The sequence below is a fragment of the Carcharhinus amblyrhynchos genome, chromosome 10 (assembly GCF_965287045.1).
Source record: "Carcharhinus amblyrhynchos chromosome 10, sCarAmb.v2.hapA, whole genome shotgun sequence".
In the NCBI taxonomy this organism is placed as follows: Eukaryota; Metazoa; Chordata; class Chondrichthyes; order Carcharhiniformes; family Carcharhinidae; genus Carcharhinus; species Carcharhinus amblyrhynchos.
Window position 1 is genome coordinate 28050605 of NC_137333.1, and position 21718 is coordinate 28072322.

Sequence of the window (21718 nt, forward strand, 5' to 3'; positions counted from 1 at the left end):
CTCTTATCATTTAAGAAAAACATAGACAGGTACATGGCTGAGAGGGGCGCGGAGGGATGTAGGTCAGTGGGACTAGGCAGAAAAATGGTTTGGCACAGCCAAGAAGGGCCAAAAGGCCTGTTTCTGTGCTGTAGTGTTCTATGGCTCTTTGGTTCTAGGACATGCTGTCCAGCCCTTCAAGCCTTCACTGACCATGCTGCTCGACTGAACTAAAACCCCCTACCCTTCCGGGGACCATATCCCTCTATTCCCATCCTATTCATGCATTTGTCCAGATGCCCCTTAAAAACCACTATTGTATCTGCTTCCACTACCTTCCCTGGCAGTGATTTCCAGGCACCCACACCTCTGTGTAAAAAACTTGCCTCTTACATCTCCTTTGAAGTTTGTCCCTCACACCTTAAACCTATGCCCTCTCATAATGACTCCTCTGCCCTGGGAAAAATCTCCTGACTATTCACTCTGTCCATGTCCCTCATAATCTTGTAGGCTTCTTTCAAGTCAACCTCTGACCTCTGACATTCCAATAACAATAAACCAAGTTTCTTCAACCTCTCTCATAACTAATGCCCTCCATACCAGGCAACATCCTGGTAAACCTTTTTTCTCCAAAACCTCCACATCTTTCTGGTGGTGTGGTGACCAGAATTGAACGCTATATTCTAAGCACGGCCAAACTAAGGTTCTATAAAGCAATATAAATTTTAAACTCAATAGCATGGCCGATGAAAGCAAGCATGCCGTATCCCTTCTTGACTTCCTCCTCCACCGGCGTTGCCACTTTCAGTGACTTGTGCACCTGTACACCCAGATCCCTCTGCCTATCAAAACTCCTAAGGGTTCTGCCATTTACTATATATTTTCTATCCGTACTAGGCCTTACAAAATGCATTACCTCACATTTGCCCAGATAAACTCCATCTGCCATCTCCCAGCCCAAGCCGCCAACCAAACTATATCCTGTTGTATCTTCTGATGGTCCTCATTGCTATGCACAAATCCACCAACCTTTGTGTCACCCACAAACTTACTAATCAAACCAGTTACATTTTCCTCCAAATCATTTATATATATTACAAACAGCAGAAGTCCCAGCAGTGATTCCTGAGGAACACCACTTGTCACAGCCCTCATTCAGAAATGCACCCTGGGGCCTGATGCTCTGCACCCAGAGTAGTCAAGAAATTGGCCCTAGAAATAGTGGATGCATTGGCGATCATTTTCCAGCATTCTATAAACTCTGGAAGAGTTCCAGTGGATTGGACAGTAGCTTATGTGATCCCACCTTTTAAAGAAGAAGGGAGAGATAAAACCGGGAATCGTAGATTGGTGAGCCTGATATCTGTGGTGGAGAAAATGCTAGAGTCAATTATTAAGGATGCATTAACTGAGCATTTGGAAAGCAGTAAAAGGATGAGTCCAAGTCAGCATGGATTCACGAAAGGGAAATCGTGCTTGACAAACCTGGAATATTTTGAGGATGTGACCAGTAGAGTGGACAAGGGTGAACCAGTGGATGTTGTGTATCTGGACTTTCAAAAGGTTCTTGACAAGGTCCCACACAAGAGATTAGTTAACAAAATTAAATCTCATGCTATTGGTTGTAGTGTATTGATGTGGATTGATTTGGTGTATATGGGGTGTCAGGGAGGGGTAATACCTCTGGTGGGGAACATGTTGAGTCCTCTTCAGGGCGGTTTGTCCACCCTTTGTCCCCACCTGGCACTCAGCTCTCACCTGTGGCTCCCCATAGCTGTTTGCATGCGAAAGCTGCCACACCCCGGGCAACAGCTTCAACAAGCCGGCTAAACCAGGTGAGGGTAGCCAACAGGTCTCAAGCTTCGGTGAGACAGGGAGATGCCTAACCCAGCATGTGAAGACAGAGTCCGACAGATTGAGCGGACGAGACCAACGGAAGGTCCAATGTTCAAGAAGGCAGTCTCTGCAAGCTTCGTGGAATGCGAAGAGCAGGACAAGATACAGAAGGCGTCCTGATCATCCATTGCGCCTAGTCCCACCTCCAGCCGTCTTGACTCTTGTCTTGCCAATGGATCCAGATGGGAGTTGGAAAGAGAGAGTGAGGCTGACACTGCGCAACTCTCCCTCACTTTAATCCAAATCAAGCGCTAGTCTCGATACCACCATCATCATCATCATCATCAGTGTCCTGTTCAACCTTTGAAGTCCTGTGGTGATGGGCGAGCGACGAAGCAGCAGGTGTGGATACATTAGGAGCTGTAGTCACGGACCTGCACACAGGCAGCTCAGGTCTAATGGTCGTTTTCCGTTGACCAAAGCAGCAGTGAAACCCGGCGTCTACCTGGGCGGCTGAACAGTCCTCTTCAGGAACGCACTGCTCACCTCCGTAGAATGAGGAAGGGGCTAGTAAAGGTGCCCTAAACATTGCTTGCTTCACTACACCCTGGCCAGTTTACCGAGGCTGGCAGGGATTCCATCTTGCGGTCAAACAAACAAATTAAAATACAAGGTGACACCGCTCACCATTGGCACTTGGAACGTGCGCACGCTTTTGGACAACCCAATAGCAGACAGACCAGAGAGAAGAACAGCCTTAGTTGCCAGACAGCTTGCAAGATACAACATTGACATTGCAGCCCTGAGTGAAACTCATCTTGCCAATGTAGGTCAGTTGACTGAAACTAGAGGTGGATACATGTTTTTCTGGAGTGGTCACGGCAGCGATGAACGTCGTGATGCTGGAGTTGGATTTGCCATTCGGAGTCAGCTTGTTCGGAAACTTGTTCATCTACCCAAAGGTGTGAACAACCGGCTTATGACATTACAGCTTCTGCTACAGAACAGAGGTCAAGCCACCCCAATCAGCACCTATGCCCCCACAATGAACAACCCGGACGAGATGAAAGACAAGTTCCACGAAGAACTAGACACCCTACTATCAGCAATGAGCAGTACTTCCTTGGCGATTTCAATGCAAGAGTAGGTGTGACTCTGCAATCTGGCAGGGAGTCATTGGGAGACATGGAGTGGGCAGGTGTAACAGTAATGGGCTACTCTTAATGAAGACTTGTGCAGCACATGACCTCCTCATTACCAACACAACCTTCTGTCTGTCTACCCATAACAAGACCTCCTGGATGCACCCCCGCTCTAAACAATGGCATCTTATCGACTATGTCATTGTCAGGGGAAAAGAACATAAGAACATAAGAAATAGGAGCAGGAGTAGGCCAACTAGCCCTTCGAGCCTGCCCTGCCACTCAATATGATCATGGCTGATCTGTCGTGGCTCAGTTCCACATTCCCGCCCTCTCCCCATAACCCTTAATCCCCTCTCTTATCAAAAACCCATCAACCCGCGTCTTAAAAATATTTAGCGAGGTAGCCTCCACCACTTCAACGGGCAGAGAATTCCAGAGATTCACCACCCTTTGAGTGAAGAAGTTCCTCCTCAACACTGTTCTAAACCGCCCCCCCTTTATCTTGAGGCTGTGCCCCCTAGTCCTGCTATCCTTTCTGAGCGGGAAGAGTCTCTCCACCTCTATCCTATCCATCCCATTCATCATCTTATATGTCTCAATGAGATCTCCCCTCATTCTTCTAAACTCTAACGAGTACAAGCCTAATTTATTCAGCCTCTCCTCATAGCTCAACCCCCTCAACTCCGGCATCAGCCTAGTAAACCTCCTCTGCACTCCCTCCAAGGCCAAAATATCCTTGCGTAAGTTCGGCGCCCAAAACTGCACACAGTACTCCAGCTGCGGCCTCACCAATGCCCTATAGGCATTGCAGGCAGGATGTCAGAGTGACCAAGGCCATGTGTGGTGCTGACTGCTGGACAGATCACAGGCTCATTATTTCCAAAATGAGGCTCCGCATCAGACCCAAGAGGTGACCACAAGGAAGAAAGGTTATGAAAAGAATCAATGCGGCCAAGCTAAAGAACACCAGCATAGCTTTAGCATTGGCTGAAGACTTAGAAATCAAGCTTGCTGACCTACACCTTGCAAGTAGTGCTGAGGACAACTGGGAATGCTTCAGGGATGCTATCCATACATCTGCACTGAAGATGCTCGAGCCCTCTACCTGCAAGCAGCGTGACTGGTTTGATGAGAATGATGAGGAGGTACAGACTCTACTTGTTGAAGAGCACCGTCTTCATTAGGCCATCCTCAACCGACCATCACCTATTAACGTTGAGGCAATAGACAGGATTCCCCAGCTCGATACCAACAGCACCATGGGTGACCCACTGGTAGTAGCCGAAGTCACAAAAGCTGTCAGCCAGCTATCCAGTGGCAAAGTCCCACGGGCAGATGTCATACCCGCAGAGATCTACAAAGCTGCTGGTCCTGTACTTATCAAGAAGGTTACTGAGTTGTTCCAGTCCTTTTGGAAGCAAGGATCCATTCCTCAGGAACTTAAAGATGCTTCCATTGTACACCTCTACAAGAGGAAGGGCAATCAGCAAGTATGCGACAACCACGAAGGAATCTCGCTGCTTTCCATCACAGGAAAAACCCTCACCAGAGTCCTGCTAAATTGTCTGGTCACTCATCTGGACCTGGGCCTGCTTCCAGAGTCACAGTGTGGCTTCCGCAAAGGTCGCGGGACTATTGACATGATTTTTGCTACACACCAATTTCAGGAGAAGTGTCAAGAGCAGAATCACGAGCTCTACACAACCTTTGTTGACCTTGCAAAAGCCTTCTACATTATTAGCCAACAAGGCCTGTGGAGGATCATGTCAAAGTTTGGCTGCCCCCCCAAATTCATTCAGATGGTATGCCAGTTCCATGATGGCATGATGGCCAGAGTATTGGATGATGGAGAATCCTCTGAGGCATTCCCTGTCACCAATAGCGTCAAACAGGGTTGTGTGTTCACACCCACACTGTTCAGCATGACGTTTACTGCCATGCTGAATGAAGACTTCCAGGACAGTGGTGCTGGAATCAGCCTCAAGTACAAAGTGGATGGGAAGCTCTTCAGCCTGAGCAGTCTTCAAGCTATTACCAAAGTGAAGGAGACTGTTCTGAGAGACTTCCTCTTTGCTGATGACTGCACCCTGTATACTGGCTCAGAGCCAGAGATGCAAGTCAGAATGGACAAATTTTCCATGGTTTGTGACAACTTTGGACTCACCGTCAACATTAAAAAGACCAAAGTCATGCACCAGCCTGCTCCTCATGCACTGTACACAGAACTCATAATCACAATCAAAGGACAGAAACTATAGACAGTGAACCAGTTCACGTATCTTGGCAGCACCCTCTCGCAAGCAGTGACTATTGATATAGAAGTTAACTGCAGAATAGCAAAGGCAAGTTCTGCTTTCGGTGGACTGCACTCCACTGTATGGGAACATCGAGGAAACAGCCCAGCAACAAAACTGAAGGTCTACAGCATGGTACTCACTACCCTCCTGTATGCCTGTGAAACGTGGACTGTGTATCGAAGGCATGCAAGACAGCTCAATCATTTCCAAGTGTGGCCTTACTGATGTCTTGTACAACTTCAACAAGATGTCCCAATTCCTGTTTTCAATGTTCTGACCAATGAAACCAAGCATGCTAAATGTCTTCGGAAGGGGTTCTATGATAGGGAATACACCTTGACTGTGCCTGAATAATTTTTTCTTTGAAAGTAGCTCATTGTTCATGTACCATTTTTCCTGTCAACCAAATTCAGCCCAGATCTGTTCTTACCTCACTGAAGTTGGCTTTCCCACAGCTAATTATTCTTACTCTAGAATATTCAGTGTCCTCTTCCATAATCATCCTAAACATTAAGATACAATTATCATTGTTCCCTGTATTGGTAAACACTCAAGATGTAATAAAATAAAATTTAGTTGCTATGTGTTCTGGATTACATCCCTCTGTGTAAAACTACCAGATCTTCTAAGTTTGAGCATCGCCATGGGAGATCTGCTCGATATTTTCAATATTCTAAAGGACTATGGAAAGATTCTAGTGAATAATTCAATTTTAGTGTTCAGTTATTGAGCATTATGAACATACCTGGTCCACTCCTCAGGTGAGTGGGAGTTCTGTTCACAAACAGGGCATATAAAGACACAAACTCAATTTACAAAATAATGGTTGGAATGTGAGTCTTTACAGGCCTTTGATTTTCAGGTAAGTGTTCTCCAAGGCAGCCTTCATGACACATGACAACGCAGAGTCGCTGAGCAGAGACTGATAGCCAAGTTCCGCACACTTGAGGACGGCCTCAACTGGGATCTGGGGTTCATGTCACACTATCTGTAACACCCACGCCTTGCCTATAACCCCAACACTTGCAAAATCTCACTAACTGTCCTGGATGGAGACAGTACATATCTCTTTAACCTGTGTTTAACCCTCCACTCACATTGTCAGTCCCTTTAAGACTTGATTACCTGTAAAGACTCTCACATTCCAACCATTATTTTGTAAACTGAGTTTATGTCTCTATATGCCCTGTTTGTGAATGGAACCCCCACTCACTAGATGAAAGGGCAGCGCTCTGAAAGCTTGTGACTTGTGCTACCAAATAAACCTGTCAGATTTTAACCTGGTGTTGAGGTTTCTTCCAGTCCAACGCCAGCACCTCCACATCATGTATAATTCATCAGCCAGTATCTTTTCAGAGATTATTTCTGCAGTTTGTTTAAAATTTGATGGAGATCTATTTTGAATCTACTCAATCGGTATCTACAGAAAATGTTGCTTTGGATACATGCATTAACGTGTTAACTTGTTCACCATGAAAATATGCTTAAATACCGCCATGCCTTCTGTAAATTCATCTTACATTAAATACTGGCTGGATTTGATAAAATTAATGAGGTTGTGGATCTGTTGTCGCTTTCTTGGAAATATCTCTAACAACTTCATAAATGTTTAACTTGTATCGGAAGTGCACTGACCGCCAGGGCTACTTACCATAGTTTAGATGCTGAACAAAGTGACGTAAGGTAACTGACCCCAGCACAAGTTTCAGTAAAGTTCAGTTTCACTTTTTTCCCAGAGAAACTGAGGATACGATGCACATCCTCCCGGGAGTTTGGACGGAGTGCTATTAACTTCTCCAAAGTTGAATGATAGGAGAATAGAGAATTTGCTCAGTTAGAATTAAGTTGTTTAAAATCACAACCAGTCGACAATAATAGTTATTCGAACTTCCTACCTATGGCGAATATGACAATTGAAATCGTTGCCTTCATGTTATCCGTATCTGGTTTTATCTTAATCTCTTCAACATTGCCCACAGACTATTGGAAAGTCTCTTCCATCGACGGTACAGTTATCACCACAGCCACTTTCTGGGCTAATCTTTGGAAAACCTGTGTGACTGATTCCACCGGAGTATCCAACTGCAAAGACTTCCCGTCCATGCTGGCACTCGATGGTTCGTGATTTTAACAAATAATCAGTCCGATAAATCCTTTTTAGCTCTTGGTCCTCGCCTGTGCTGGCTCTGCACTTACTGCAGGCGGAATGGCATCGAGCAAATATGTTCCTTCATATACTTTCTGGGTCTAGTCTTCATTCAATTCCTGTCAATCTGTATGCGAGTTGTATGTACCCTTACGTTCTCGAAATAGAATAATTTGTCACGTCCTGATTTTGGACATTTTGAAGGGAAGGGGTTCTTTTTTGATTTGCTTTGTTATTCTCACATATAGTAGTAGACAATGAAAAGTATTGTTTCATGCGTGTTATACAAGTGAAGCATACCGTTCATAGAGAAGAAAATGAGAGCGTGCAGAATGTAGTGTTACAGTGATAGCTAGGGTGTAGAGAACGATCAACTTAATGCAAGGTAGGTCCATCCAAAAGTCTGATGGTAGACGCTGTTCTCAGTTGGTTGGTACCTGACCTCAGACTTTTGTATCTTTTTCCTGACCGAAGAGGGATTGTCTGGGGTGTGTGGGGTCGTTAATTATACTGGCAGTGGGAAGTGTAGACAGAGACAATGGTTGGGAGGCTGGTCTGCATAATGGATTGGGCTACTTTCATGACTTTTTGTAGTTTCTTGCGATCTTGGGCGGTACAGGAGCCTTACCAAGCTGTGATACAAGCAGACTGAATGCTTTCTATGCTGCGTCTGTAAAAATTGGTGATAGTCATAGCTGACATACCAAATTTCCTTAGTTTTCTGAGGAAAGTAAAGGCATTGGTGAGCTTTCTTAATATAGTGTTGGCATGTGGGGAATCAGGATAGGCTGTTGGTGATCTGGACACCTAAAAACTGTTCTGGATTGTTGGAGAATGGTTGAATAATCTTTCCTTTCAAGAAACAGAAAGTGCTAGAATTGCAGAGGCATCTGAATTAAAAAGTTGGGTTGGTATTAGGGTTCTGGTTGTTCTTTACTAATGGGTAAATATTTTTTCTCAAAGTCTTATGAATGTGTGGTATGTGCAGGAATATGCAGATTGCTGGTATTTGCAGTCTCTCATCATTTTACAATTTCCCTCCATTCTTCCAACTTTCTATATCATAATGTAACATAAATATTCCTCATGTATTATTATACATTATTATACATGTATTTTGCAGTGTTTTATACACCATGTATTTATACACCGCAAATTATATACAATGTATAATACAACTTGTATTATGCAATGTATTATACATCTTGTGTTATAAACCATGTGAAATACATTGTGTATTACACACCCTGTGTTAAAGGTTCTAAGTGCTGTACACTTTGTGTTATACACCTTGTATTATATATCGTGTAATATACCTTCTGTATTATGCACTTTGAATTAAAGCCAGTATATTGTGCACCATACACTTTGTGTTATACACTCTGTATTATATACCATGTAATATACATCTTGTATTATACACTGTATAATACACCATGTATTATACACCTTGTTTTGTACAACCAAGTCCTTCTTATCTGAAGAAACACCTTTTCTCTTGTGTTCTATTTCCATCTGGTGGGATTTTCTCCTTAATGTTTATATTTTACCTTTCATTTGTTTTTTTCATCATAGTTTAACTCTCTGCTGTTTTCTGGAATATTCTTAATATTACTCCCTTCCTTTATTTCCCAATATTAACATTTCTGTTGTGAATATATTTCTCAATCTTAGAGATTTTGAACAGATCATTTTGATATTACTTTCCTGTTAAGATCACACTCATTGTTTTTCCATTAATAGCGGCCAGGAACATGTGTACTTGCGCACTACACTGGCAAAAACTAAATTTCTCGGTTCACTCCATGAAACTATTTGAACAAATTAAAGCAAACACTGTTGGTCTTACATCCCCATTCATCAGAGGAACATCTAATTCTGGATTTTGATCAATGCTTATCTGAAATTTCACTTCATTAATGGTAATCTGGTTGTTTTGCATCTCCATGAGATCTTATCATTAAATACTGCAGCGCTGTGTTCACCATGTCTTTCTCCAGAGACTGCAAACCTTTCTGTTTAGATGGAAGTACCTTGTTCGTGGTTATCCTAGCCACTTGTTTAGGTCCATTATCCTTGCACCAGCTTCAAAATAGACGAAAGAAATCACAGAGTCATGAGATTTGCCTGTTAGTGTAGTTCCCGGTCTCAACATGACTTACCTTTGTAGAACAGAGCCAGCCTTGTCCTTACAAACAAAATCATTTCCATATCGACAAGCATATTGTTCTTGTGTACACACTGAAACTAAACTCATTGGGTAAATGTATCGTAATCGATACATTTGCTGCACCGATGTTGTATTATCTCAGTTAAAGTAATCCCACCCAGTTTTTTCCCCCCGTTTCTCACCATCCCCTCGACGATCTGTTAACACAGAAACTAACAGCTGGTTGAATAGAAATTGTTTTGCAACCATCGGCAAGAGGAAAGTTAATTAGCTGCGTGACAAATGATGAAATGGGATTTTTTTCCTCTATATTAAGGCGAGCAAAATTATAAAAAACATTTTTAACATATTCTGTGTTTCGCCAGATACAAACGCGCAGAAAAGTTGCATCTGATCAGATCACGCAGAAATCATAAGTATTCATTAAAACTGGATTGCACTTTTATTTATTTATAATGCACAGTGATTTATTTTTATGTGAGTTTTAAGAATAACAACCCGAGGAATACGTGGATGTGAACAGAAACTTCCACAATCATTTGAAACATATTTAGCACTGAGCTGTGGTTATTCAGGTCAAATTATCTCTCGTCAAGCAAATTTCGTTTACTTTTTTCTATTCTTAACGCTCCCTCTTCTAAAGTTAACTTCATTAGATATCGCAGGTTCTAGATACTGTGTACAGAGCTGAAGCATCAAATAACCGCTTGTATTTTTCAGTTAACTCTATTCATCGATATAGGAATCTGATAAATTAATACTGAAATCTCTTGTAAATGTGTTGAAACAAGTGATCTAATCTTCCTACTGAATAGCAATGTGGCTTAATATTCCAGTTTAACAATACCTTTTCCCTTCGCAATCTATTTGTGCAGAATTTCAAAGAACAAATTTTTAATTTGTTATTTTACAATACTTTGAATAGAATTTTAAAAAATATGTATTGGATTACATTTAAGGATCGGAGATCTTAAACTCCAATCACGCCAAGACATTTTTAATGGTATTTTGAAGTGTTTATTAAACTGAGAGCAGAGATGACAATACTTAAGGTAAGAAAATTAGCTTACTAAAACACAGTTAAAAGTCGCATGTTTCTAAATTTTCGAGATTTCACGTGGCTGTTCTAAAATACGTAAGTATTCCTACCACCGTTCAAAGGAAAAGGCTTTTCTGATTTTGCACTTCCAGGGAATAACAGCCTGATTTGGTAAGAAGCTTAGTTCACAATTTGGGGGATCGATTTTACGCAACTGTGGGGTAAATTTACGCAATTATGGGGAGGGGAGAGGGCCTGGGTAAAATACTCTGCGGAAAGTCGGTTCAGGCTCGATGGACCGATTGGCGGAGTCCTGCACTGTAGGGATTCTAAGATAATTGCTGAAATGGCTAGATTAGAAATATGACGGTACTTTTACATTGCTATTTCTATATAATTAACCTGCAACTATTTCGAGACTACCTGGCCAGCTTTATTGAACCTGCTGACTGACCTAATTAAAGCAGGTTTAAAACCGAAAGATGAAACTTCTGCGCTCGCGTGATTAGATAAATCTTTTATCTTATTTTTTGAGTATTCTAGGACGATCCAGGTTATTTTTATTTATGTGAATATTCAACGAATTCCCTTGGAAACGTGTCATAAATCTAAACTTCTGCCAGTTCGGAAGTATTTTGATTTCATGGTTAGATGTGTCGAAGAGTCAATTGGCTACAAATGCTGACAGTAAAACTGATCTGTGTCATATAATCTGCTTCAATTGTTTATCTTTGATTAAGAAAAACCGCTTTACCTACCAACAAACAGCAAATTGAACATTGGGGAGAGGAGCTGCTTGGGATTTAATTTCCTTTCGACTTGTATTAACAGAAAAACATTTGTTTCTCTTTTGCGGGTATGTAAAATTACATTTTGTAACCTTTTTAGAATATTTCAATTTGTGAATTTAATAAGACTTGGATACAGTTGTAATAAATAAGCTTCCTGGTGGAATTTACATAAATTAAACGCCATGGCACAATAGAGCTTTTGCTTTCCTATTCAATTAAACGCATTTTCCAAAGTTGTTTTAGGAATTGAAATTTATCTATAAGTCCTGATATAAGTGGCAATAAAAGCCACACTTATTGATATTTTTAAAAAGCCCAACTAAGCTATACAGATCGATATATTCCTAAAAACTACGAGTGTTGAACTTCAGTAAAACACATCCTTTCAAACTTATAATTTATAATTGGATTTTCATTAAATATTGATGTCAATCCCTACTCCTTGAAAGAACAGTCCTACATTCCAGCTTCCCCCCCCCCCCCCCATAACAATGCAAAACAGTCCCCTTCAAGTATGTATTCAGTTGCCTTTTGAAATACCTTATGGAATCTGCTTCCACCTTCTGTAAAATAAATTTTCCAATTTTCTGTTTACTTTTTTGCCAATTATTTTAAATAATCTTTGGTTACTGACCTCTGCCAGAATAAACAGTTTTTATCTACTTACTGCACTCTGCAGTAGGTGACATGTCCACATAAAAGCTGATACAGATGCAGTGCCTTTGAGTCCACAGCACAACAGGGAAAATGGAGCAAAGGCTGTAAGAAGGCAAACTCCATGCAATACCATCTGCCAATATGACAGAGACAGGACTTCAGTGCGCATACCCACTGGCATTCTCCTGCGTACCCATTGAATACTCATCAGCATCTGTCCAGCAAACCTCATCTGTGATTAAAACTTCCAGTGACCTAACAATGCACCATCCTTTACATCTGGCTTGGCTGCACTCACTCATGTCAGGTGACTCACCATGTATTGAGCCCAAATTGATACTTGCTTCCAAAGTATTTGTAATCATAGAACATAAGAACATAAGAAATAGGAGCAGGAGTAGGCCATCTAGCCCTTCGAGCCTGCCCCGCCATTCAATAAGATCATGGCTGATCTGTCGTGGCTCAGTTCCACATTCCCGCCCTCTCCCCATAACCCTTAATCCCCTCTCTTATCAAAAACCCGTCAACCCGCGTCTTAAAAATATTTAGCGAGGCAGCCTCCACCACCTCAACAGGCAGAGAATTCCAGAGATTCACCACCCTTTGAGTGAAGAAGTTCCTCCTCAACTCTGTTCTAAACCGCCCCCCCCCCCTTTATCTTGAGGCTGTGCCCCCTAGTCCTACTGTCCTTTCTGAGCAGGAAGAGTCTCTCCACCTCTATCCTATCCATCCCATTCATCATCTTATATGTCTCAATGAGATCTCCCCTCATTCTTCTAAACTCTAACGAGTACAAGCCTAGTTTATTCAGCCTCTCCTCATAGCTCAACCCCCTCAACTCCGGTATCAGCCTAGTAAACCTCCTCTGCACTCCCTCCAGAGTCAAAATATCCTTGCGTAAGTACGGCGACCAAAACTGCACACAGTACTCCAGCTGCGGCCTCACCAATGCCCTATACAGCCACAGCAAGACCTCCCTACTTTTATATTCAATCCCCCTCACTATGAAGGCCAGCATCCCATTCGCCTTCCTGACCACCTGCTGCACCTGCAAGCTGGGTTTTTGCGACTCATGGACAAGGACCCCGAGGTCCCTCTGCACCGTCGCCTGCTGCAGTTTTTCGCCACGTAAGTAATAATCCTTCCTACCATTCTTCCTACCAAAGTGGACCACCTCGCACTTACCAACATTAAATTCCATTTGCCATTTCCTGGCCCATTCGCCCAGCCTATCTAGATCCTTCTGCAGACTCTCCACACCCTCCGCGCAATTTGCCGTTCCCCCAATCTTGGTGTCATCAGCAAATTTCGACACCCTACACTCGGTTCCCTCCTCCAGATCATCTATATAAATGGTAAATAGCTGAGGCCCCAGCACCGACCCCTGGGGCACTCCACTAGTCACCAACCGCCAATCCGAATAGCACCCATTAACCCCCACTCTCTGCCTCCTATTTGACAACCAATCCTCTATCCACGCTAACACCCTACCCCCAACTCCATGCCCCCTGACCTTCTGCAATAACCTCTTGTGAGGTAGAACCATGGAATTTCAACAGTACAGAAAGAGGCATTCAGCCCATCAAGTCTGAACTGACTCCTGAAGGAACATTCTGCCCAGGCCCTCCTCTCTTAACCTCATAATCCATGCATTTACCATGGTAATCTTTGGACTGTGGGAGCAAAGCAGAGTGTCGAGGGCAATCCACACAAGCTCAGGAAGAAGATGTAAAGGCAGTTACCCAAGGCAAGAATTGAACCCTAGTCCCTGGCATTGTGAGGCAGCACTGCTAACCACTGTGCCATCCCTGGCACAATGCCAATTTAAATTGGTGGATGTAATTACCAAAACAAATGGGGTATCTTCATTAGTGCTATGTATGATGGTACTGTGCCTTTAAGAAATGTATTTTAATCATGTTTCTTTGCAGGATGTTTCTGTAGACCTTGGCATGGTGTTATTTGTAGCCGGTGTCCTATTGTTGCAGAGGCAGTATAATTGATATTGTGTTGATTTTAATCTGGATGAATGCAGTGTTTTGTGGTTTTAATGGTTCCTTAGAATTTCAGAGTGAAGCTTGTTTGGGAGTGATTGACAAGGTTAGGGACAGCTCTGCTTCACAGAAAAGTCCAGTTTTTAGTTTCACTCTTCACTAGTAGCTTGAAGTAGAGAAAAGCAACAGTGTTTTTTTCCCCTCTCTTTGGGGTTGGAGTTTCTGTTTTCTATGTGGCTGTTTTTGGGAAACTGTCCGAGACTAAGATTACTTCTCCGAAGTTTTGCTGTCTTGAGGATATCTTTCTGTGCAAATAGCTGGCCTGGATTTCTGTTCATAGGTGTTACAAAGCTGAAGATCCAGCATCACATGAGCATACTTGTTTTTGTGCTAAGTCTGAAGAAAAGTATGTGTCTGTGGAATGGTGTTTAACTTGGAACAGCAGAGTAAACTAGCTGTTCGGAGTTGTACTCTGTCATGTTTAAGTCTTGGAATTGGTAAAAGCTATGTTAGCTTTTTTGTTAGATTTTAACTGTGTTCCTAAATTTGTTTGATAAAAGTTTCCTAGTGGGTCACTTGAATCATACTCAAAATGAAACATCGTATGCTCACCCATGCCAAAATCAAACATAAAACATAGGATCTAGGCAAACTTTGTAAAACAACTTCGGGTTTCAGGCCTGGGTCTTAAACATGTGTTATTAAACTCCTCCTTCTGAGGATCCTGGGGCTCAGCCCCTGGCAATTTGTGGATGTCTGAAAGCAGACAATCAGTTGGTTTGAGGGGAGTTGGGATGGAAGCAAGGCATCTGTGGTCACATCCTCAGCATGTTCATCATGCCAGATCATAGCATGTGGGTGTGTTGGGAGAAGACACTCAAGGCAGGAAAATATTGTCATCCCCAGTGTCCTGAGTCTTGCCAGCAGCCACAAGCTCTTTTGAAGCCCACCCTCTAAAGCTGAAAGCCATCTTCTCCATTTGGCTCAGAGATACAGGTAGGCTTTCTCTCAACATATCTGTACTGCAGGATATAGGACAGGCTGATAGTGAGTGTGTGTTCCTGTTCTCACGAAAAGTGCCTGCCATAGTTGAAGAGCCAGGATCTAAGCGAGGGGAATGTGGACAGTGCCAAATACCAGGGCACAGGGTCTGGTGGAGCCAGGCTTGTTGTTTTAATTTCTCATCACCCACTCTAAGTAGCCAGAGATGTGGACCTGAAAGATCAGCTGAGAAAACACTTGTCCGTCAGGCTGAGTTCCATTCATTGTTAAGTTGCTCTGTCAGTATCAAGTCAATTTCATTAGCTGCTGTTGCTGTTATTGACCTGCAGGCGATTTGTGAGTTGATTTTGTTTTTTAAAAGCTGCCAGGAATTTACAAAGCTGCCTGAAGGTGAGAAGCAGCAGCTTCTTGCTTGTAGACTGGTCAAGCAAATTCCTATAATTTTACAACAAATTGGATGCTGTGTGGAAGAGTTGGGAGGGTCAAGGAGGTTGGAGATGAGGTTTGGGGGGAAATTTGAATGGGAGCTTAGAGAGCTTTGAGGGTGAATGGGGAGATTGGAAGGAAGGTTAGAGTGAGGTGGTGAGCATTAGGGGAAGGATGGGGAAAGGTTGGAAGGGGTTTAGGGAAACATTGGAAGGCGGTTGGGGGCAAAGTTGGGAGATGTCTGGGGAGGTTAGATAACGTGTTGGAGAAGGAGCCCTGCCAGGGTGGGAGAGAGGGGAAGACGGGCAGGGGTGAAGCCCAGCTGGAGCAGGAGAGAGGGGTGGGTGGTGAGTCCAGCTGCGGCGGGAGAGGGGAGAGGCATGGGAGCAAAAAGGGTAATCAGCTGGGGTGTGGCAATGTCAGTGGAAGGGTCCCAACATCCATGGGATGGGTGGAGTTGGTCCCAATGTGTGTGGGATTGGTCCCCCTCCCCCCCTCTATCCCTCCCCAGGCAGAGTCCTGGCACTGGTGCCCTATTGACATTTCCTCATGGGGACTGTATGGGTCTGCCCCAGGCAGCTCGGTGTTGGGGGGGTGGGGGGTGCTTCAATAGTTCCCCAACCACATCTGGCAGAAACAATACATGATTCTCACCAGGCAGGATGTCAACCTGTGAGGCGGTTAAGATAAGGTTGCGTGTGGAAACCAAGTACTTCAGAGCTTCAGTCCAGCAAGGAGCAATGTGTGGATATTGTAACTAAGAAGGAGACTCACCTGAAGAAGAGGCAACAGTCTGAAAGCTTGTGCTACCAAATAAATCTGTTGGACTTTAACTTGTGAGACTTCTTACTGTGCTTACCCCATTCCAATGCCATTATCTCCATATCATAGAATAACTCAGCTAGCTGCACGTCACTACATCTGGGTGTTCATGTAGAAACATGGAAAATAGAAGCAGGATGGGGCCATTTGGCCCTTTGAGTCTGCTCCGCTATTCATTTTGATTGGACTTACCTTGCATTAAGTTGATCTTTCTCTATACCCTAGCTATGACTGTAACACAACATCTGCACTCTCGTTTCCTTCTCTATGAACAGAATGCTTTGTATAGCATGCAAGAAAAAATACTTTTCACCATGCTAATACATGTTTGATAAGGTTCACCATGGAAGCCTTCTGCAGAAATTGCAGATGTATGGGATTGAGGGTGATTTAGGAAATTGGATTAGGAATTGGCTGGCGGATAGGAAACAGAGGGTAGTGGTTGATGGTAAGTATTCGACATGGAGTTCAGTTACGAGTGGTGTGCCTCAGGGATCTGTTTTGGGGCCACTGCTGTTTGTAATTTTTATAAATGATCTGGATGAGGGTATAGCTGGGTGGATTAGTAAATTTGCTGATGACACCAAAGTCGGAGGTGTGGTAGATAGTGAGGAAGGGTGTCTTAGTCTACAGGGAGACTTGCTCAAGTTGCAGAGCTGGGCCGAGAGGTGGAGGATGGAGTTTAATGCGGAAAAGTGTGAGGTAATTCACTTTGGCAGGAATAATGGATGTGTAGAGTATAGGGCTGACGGTAGGACTCTGAATAGTGTGGATGAACAGAGGGATCTAGGTGTATGTGTACATAGATCCCTGAAAGTTGGGAATCAAGTAGATAGGGTTGTTAGGAAGGCATACGGTGTCTTGGTGTTTATTGGTAGGAGGATTGAATTTAAGAGCCACAGCGTCATGTTGCAACTGTACAAAACTCTGGTGCGTCCGCACTTGGAGTATTGTGTGCAGTTCTGGTCCCCATATTATAGGAAGGATGTGGAGGCTTTGGAGAGGGTGCAGAGGAGGTTTACCAGGATGTTGCCTGGTATGGAGGGGAGGTCCTATGAGGAGAGACTGAGGGATTTGAGGTTGTTTTCATTAGAAAGAAGGCGGCTGCGAGGGGACCTTATTGAAACATATAAGATGATCAGAGGTTTGGATAGGGTGGACAGTGATAGCCTTTTTCCTCGGATGGAGAAAGCTAGCATGAGGGGGCATAGCTTTAAATTAAGGGGTGGTAGTTATAGGATGGATGTCAGGGGTAGGTTCTTTACCCAGAGGGTGGTGAGGGATTGGAATGCCCTGCCTGCTGCAGTTGTAAATGCGCCTAGTTTGGGGGCGTTTAAGAGATCCGTGGATAGGTTTATGGATGGAAAGGGTTTGGTTTAGGTTAGAGGGTCATTGTTTTTTAACTGGTCGGCGCAACATCGTGGGCCGAAGGGCCTGTTCTGCGCTGTAATGTTCTATGTTCTATGTTCTATATGTGACAATAATAAATCAAATCATTATGATCATGGCTAATCTTTCAATTAAGTAGCCTGATCCTGCTTCTCTCTCCCTCTCCCCCACTCCCCTCCCGCCCCGCTCCCCCATATCCTTTGAACCCCTTCGCCTTAGAACAAAGGACAAAGAACAAAGACCTTCCATACCAGGCAACATCCTGGTAAACCTCCAGGGTTTCCACATCCTTCTGGTAGGAAGGCGACCAGAACTGGATGCAGTACTTCAAATGCGGGAGAACCAACGTTCTATACAACTGCAACATTAGATGCCAGCTTTTATACACTATACCCCTCCCCATAAAGGCAAGCATACCATAGGCCTACTTCGTCACCTCCTCCACCTGTACTGCCACTTTCAAGGACTTGTGTACTTGCACCCCCAGGTCCCTCTGTGTTTCTATACTCTTAATAGGCCTATCATTTATTGTGTAACTCCCCCCTACATTCTTTCTTCCAAAATGCATCACCTCGCATTTATCTGGATTAAATTCCACCTGCCATTTCTCTGCCCAATATACCAGCCTATCTATATCCTGCTCTATTGCCTGACACTGCTCCTCACTATCAGCAAGTCCATCATCTCCATATCATCTGCAAACTTGCTGATCAAACCACGTACTCCCTCTTCCAAGTCATTTATATGGGGTTTAATGAGATTGAGGGTTATAGATAGGTCTGTAGGTTAGTAGGTGTTGATGTGATCGGCGCAACTCGTGGGCCGAAGGGCCTGTTTGTGCTGTAGTGTTCTATGTTCTATGTTCTATGTTCATTTATGTATATTACAAATAACAAAGGTCCCAGTACTGAGCCCTGCGGCACACCATTGGTGACAGACCTCCAGCTAGAAAAGGACTCTTCCACTACTACTCTCTGTCTCCTGTTACCCAGCCAGTTCTCAATCCATCTCGACACCTGTCCTTGTATCCCATGAGCCTTAACCTTTTCCACCAACCTACCATGAGGGACTTTGTCAAACGCTTTACTGAAATCCACGTAGACGACATCCACGGCTTGTCCTTCGTTGACCGTTTTTGTCACCTTCTCAAAAAATTCTACCAGACTCGTAAGGCCCCGTTACAAATCCATGCTGCCTATCACTAATCAGATTGCCACACTCTAAATGCTTATACATCCTATCACTAAGAATACTTTCCAACAACTTCCCTACCACTGACGTCAAACTCATCAGTCTATAATTACCCGGGTTATCCCTACTACCTTTTTTAAACAATGGTATCCTCCAGTCCTCTGGGACCTCACCTGTGTCCAAAGAAGAGACAAAGATTTGTGTCAGAGGCCCAGCAATTTTATCCCTCGTCTCCCAAAGCAGCCTGGGATAAATGCCATCAGGCCCCGGACATTTATCAGCTTTAATACTATCTAAAAACCATAACACTTCCTCCCTCATAATAGATAGTTCCTCTAACGGGTCTACAACTCCCTCCAAGACAGTACCTGACAACAGGTTCCTCTCCTTTGTGAATACTGACGCAAAGTATTCATTCAGGATCTCCCCCGTTCCCTCGGACTCTAGGCATAGTTCCCCTCCTCTGTCCCTAAGAGGACCAATTTTTCCTCTAACCACCCTTTTATTCCTAACATAGGAGTAAAATGCATTTGGATTTTCCTTAATCCTGTCTGCCAAAACCATTTCATGCCCCCTTTTCGCCCTTAGGTATTATACCTAACTGTTTCTTGAAAACATTCAGTGTTTTCAAAACAGATGCAACATAGAAAGCATTCTTTCTGATTGTATCACAGCTTGGTATGGCTCCTGCTCTGCCCAAGACTGCAAGGAACTACAAAAGGTCGTGAATGTAGCCCAATCCATCACGTAAACCAGCCTCCCATCCATTGACTCTGTCTACACTTCCCACTGCCTTGGTAAAGCAGCCCAGCATAACTAAGGACCCCACATGCCCCAGACATTCTCTTTTCCACTTTCATAAGAACATAAGAACATAAGAAATAGGAGCAGGAGTAGGCCATCTAGCCCTTCGAGCCTGCCCCGCCATTCAATAAGATCATGGCTGATCTGTCGTGGCTCAGTTCCACTTTCCCGCCCTCTCCCCATAACCCTTAATCCCCTCTCTTATCAAGAACCCATCAACCCGCTTCTTAAAAATATTTAGCGAGGCAGCCTCCACCACTTCAACGGGCAGAGAATTCCAGAGATTCACCACCCTTTGAGTGAAGAAGTTCCTCCTCAACTCCGTTCTAAACCGCCTCCCCTTTATCTTGAGGCTGTGCCCCCTAGTCCTACTGTCTTTTTTGAGCGGGAAGAGTCTCTCCACCTCTATCCTATCCATCCCATTCATCATCTTATACGTCTCAATGAGATCTCCCCTCATTCTTCTAAACTCTAACGAGTACAAGCCTAGTTTATTCAGCCTCTCCTCATAGCTCAATCCCCTCAACTCCGGTATCAGCCTAGTAAACCTCCTCTGCACTCCCTCCAGAGCCAAAATATCCTTGCGCAGGTGCGGCGCCCAAAACTGCACACAGTACTCCAGCTGCGGCCTCACCAATGCCCTATACAGCTGCAGCAAGACCTCCCTACTTTTATATTCAATCCCCCTCGCTATGAAGGCCAGCATCCCATTCGCCTTCCTGACCACCTGCTGCACCTGCAAGCTGGGTTTTTGCGACTCATGCACAAGGACCCCGAGGTCCCTCTGCACCGTCGCCTGCTGCAGTTTTTCGCCCCGTAAGTAATAGTCCTTCCTACCATTCTTCCTACCAAAGTGGACCACCTCACACTTGCCAACATTAAATTCCATTTGCCATTTCCTGGCCCATTCGCCCAGCCTATCTAGATCCTTCTGCAGACTCTCCACACCCTCCGCACAATTTGCCTTTCCCCCAATCTTGGTGTCATCAGCAAATTTCGACACCCTGCACTCGGTTCCCTCCTCCAGATCATCTATATAGATGATAGGTAAATAGCTGAGGCCCCAGCACCGACCCCTGGGGCACCCCACTAGTCACCAACCGCCAATCCGAATAGCACCCGTTGACCCCTACTCTCTGCCTCCTATTTGACAACCAATCCTCTATCCACGCTAACACCCTACCCCCAACTCCATGTCCCCTGACCTTCTGCAATAACCTCTTGTGAGGTACCTTGTCAAACGCCTTCTGAAAATCCAGAAAGACCACATCCACCGGCTCTCCTCTATCCACTGCCCTAGACACATCCTCATAGAACTCCAGTAAATTTGTCAGACACGACTTCCCTTTAATGAAACCGTGTTGCGTCTGCCCTATCAAGCAATTCCCTTCAAGATGCCTTGCAATTTCCTCCTTAATGACGGATTCTAACATTTTACCTACCACAGACGTTAAACTAACCGGCCTATAATTCCCCGCCTTTTGCCTGGCACCCTTCTTAAACAACGGCGTAACATTAGCTGTTTTCCAATCTTCCGGCACTTCCCCGGAATCCAGCGACGTCTGGAAAATAACCACCAAGGCATCCACTATAACCTCCGCCATTTCTTTCAGAACCCTCGGATGCATTCCATCCGGTCCTGGGGACTTGTCCACAATCAGCCCCTCCAGTCTGTCGAGCACCACCTCTCTAGTAACAGTAATGTCATTAAGACCCTCCAGTCCTACCACCTTTCCATCGCTAACACCCGGCAAATTATTCACGTCCTCCTCCGTGAAGACAGAAACAAAAAAGTTATTCAAGACCTTAGCCATATCCCCATCCCCTACCACTAGCTCCCCTTTCTCATCCTCTAAAGGACCAACTTTCTTCTGTTGGGAAAAGGAAACAAAAATCTAAGGTCACGTACCAAACGACTCAAGAACAGCTTCTTCCCTGCTGCCATCAGATTTTTGCATGAACTTACCTTGCATTAAGTTGATCTGTCTCTACACCCTAGAAATGACTGTAACACTACATTCTGCACTCTC

General features: G+C 44.1%; 1 protein-coding gene across 1 annotated transcript in view; it reads left to right on the forward strand.

The window, feature by feature from the left end:
- The first annotated feature begins 4882 nt into the window (after positions 1–4882).
- LOC145349480 (claudin-10-like) overlaps positions 4883–21718 on the forward strand; it is an 89542-nt gene continuing 72706 nt past the window's right edge. The window contains exon 1 of the mRNA XM_080198018.1: positions 4883–4999. Coding sequence (XP_080054144.1) covers positions 4883–4999 — 117 coding nt within the window. The remainder of the gene's footprint in view (positions 5000–21718) is intronic.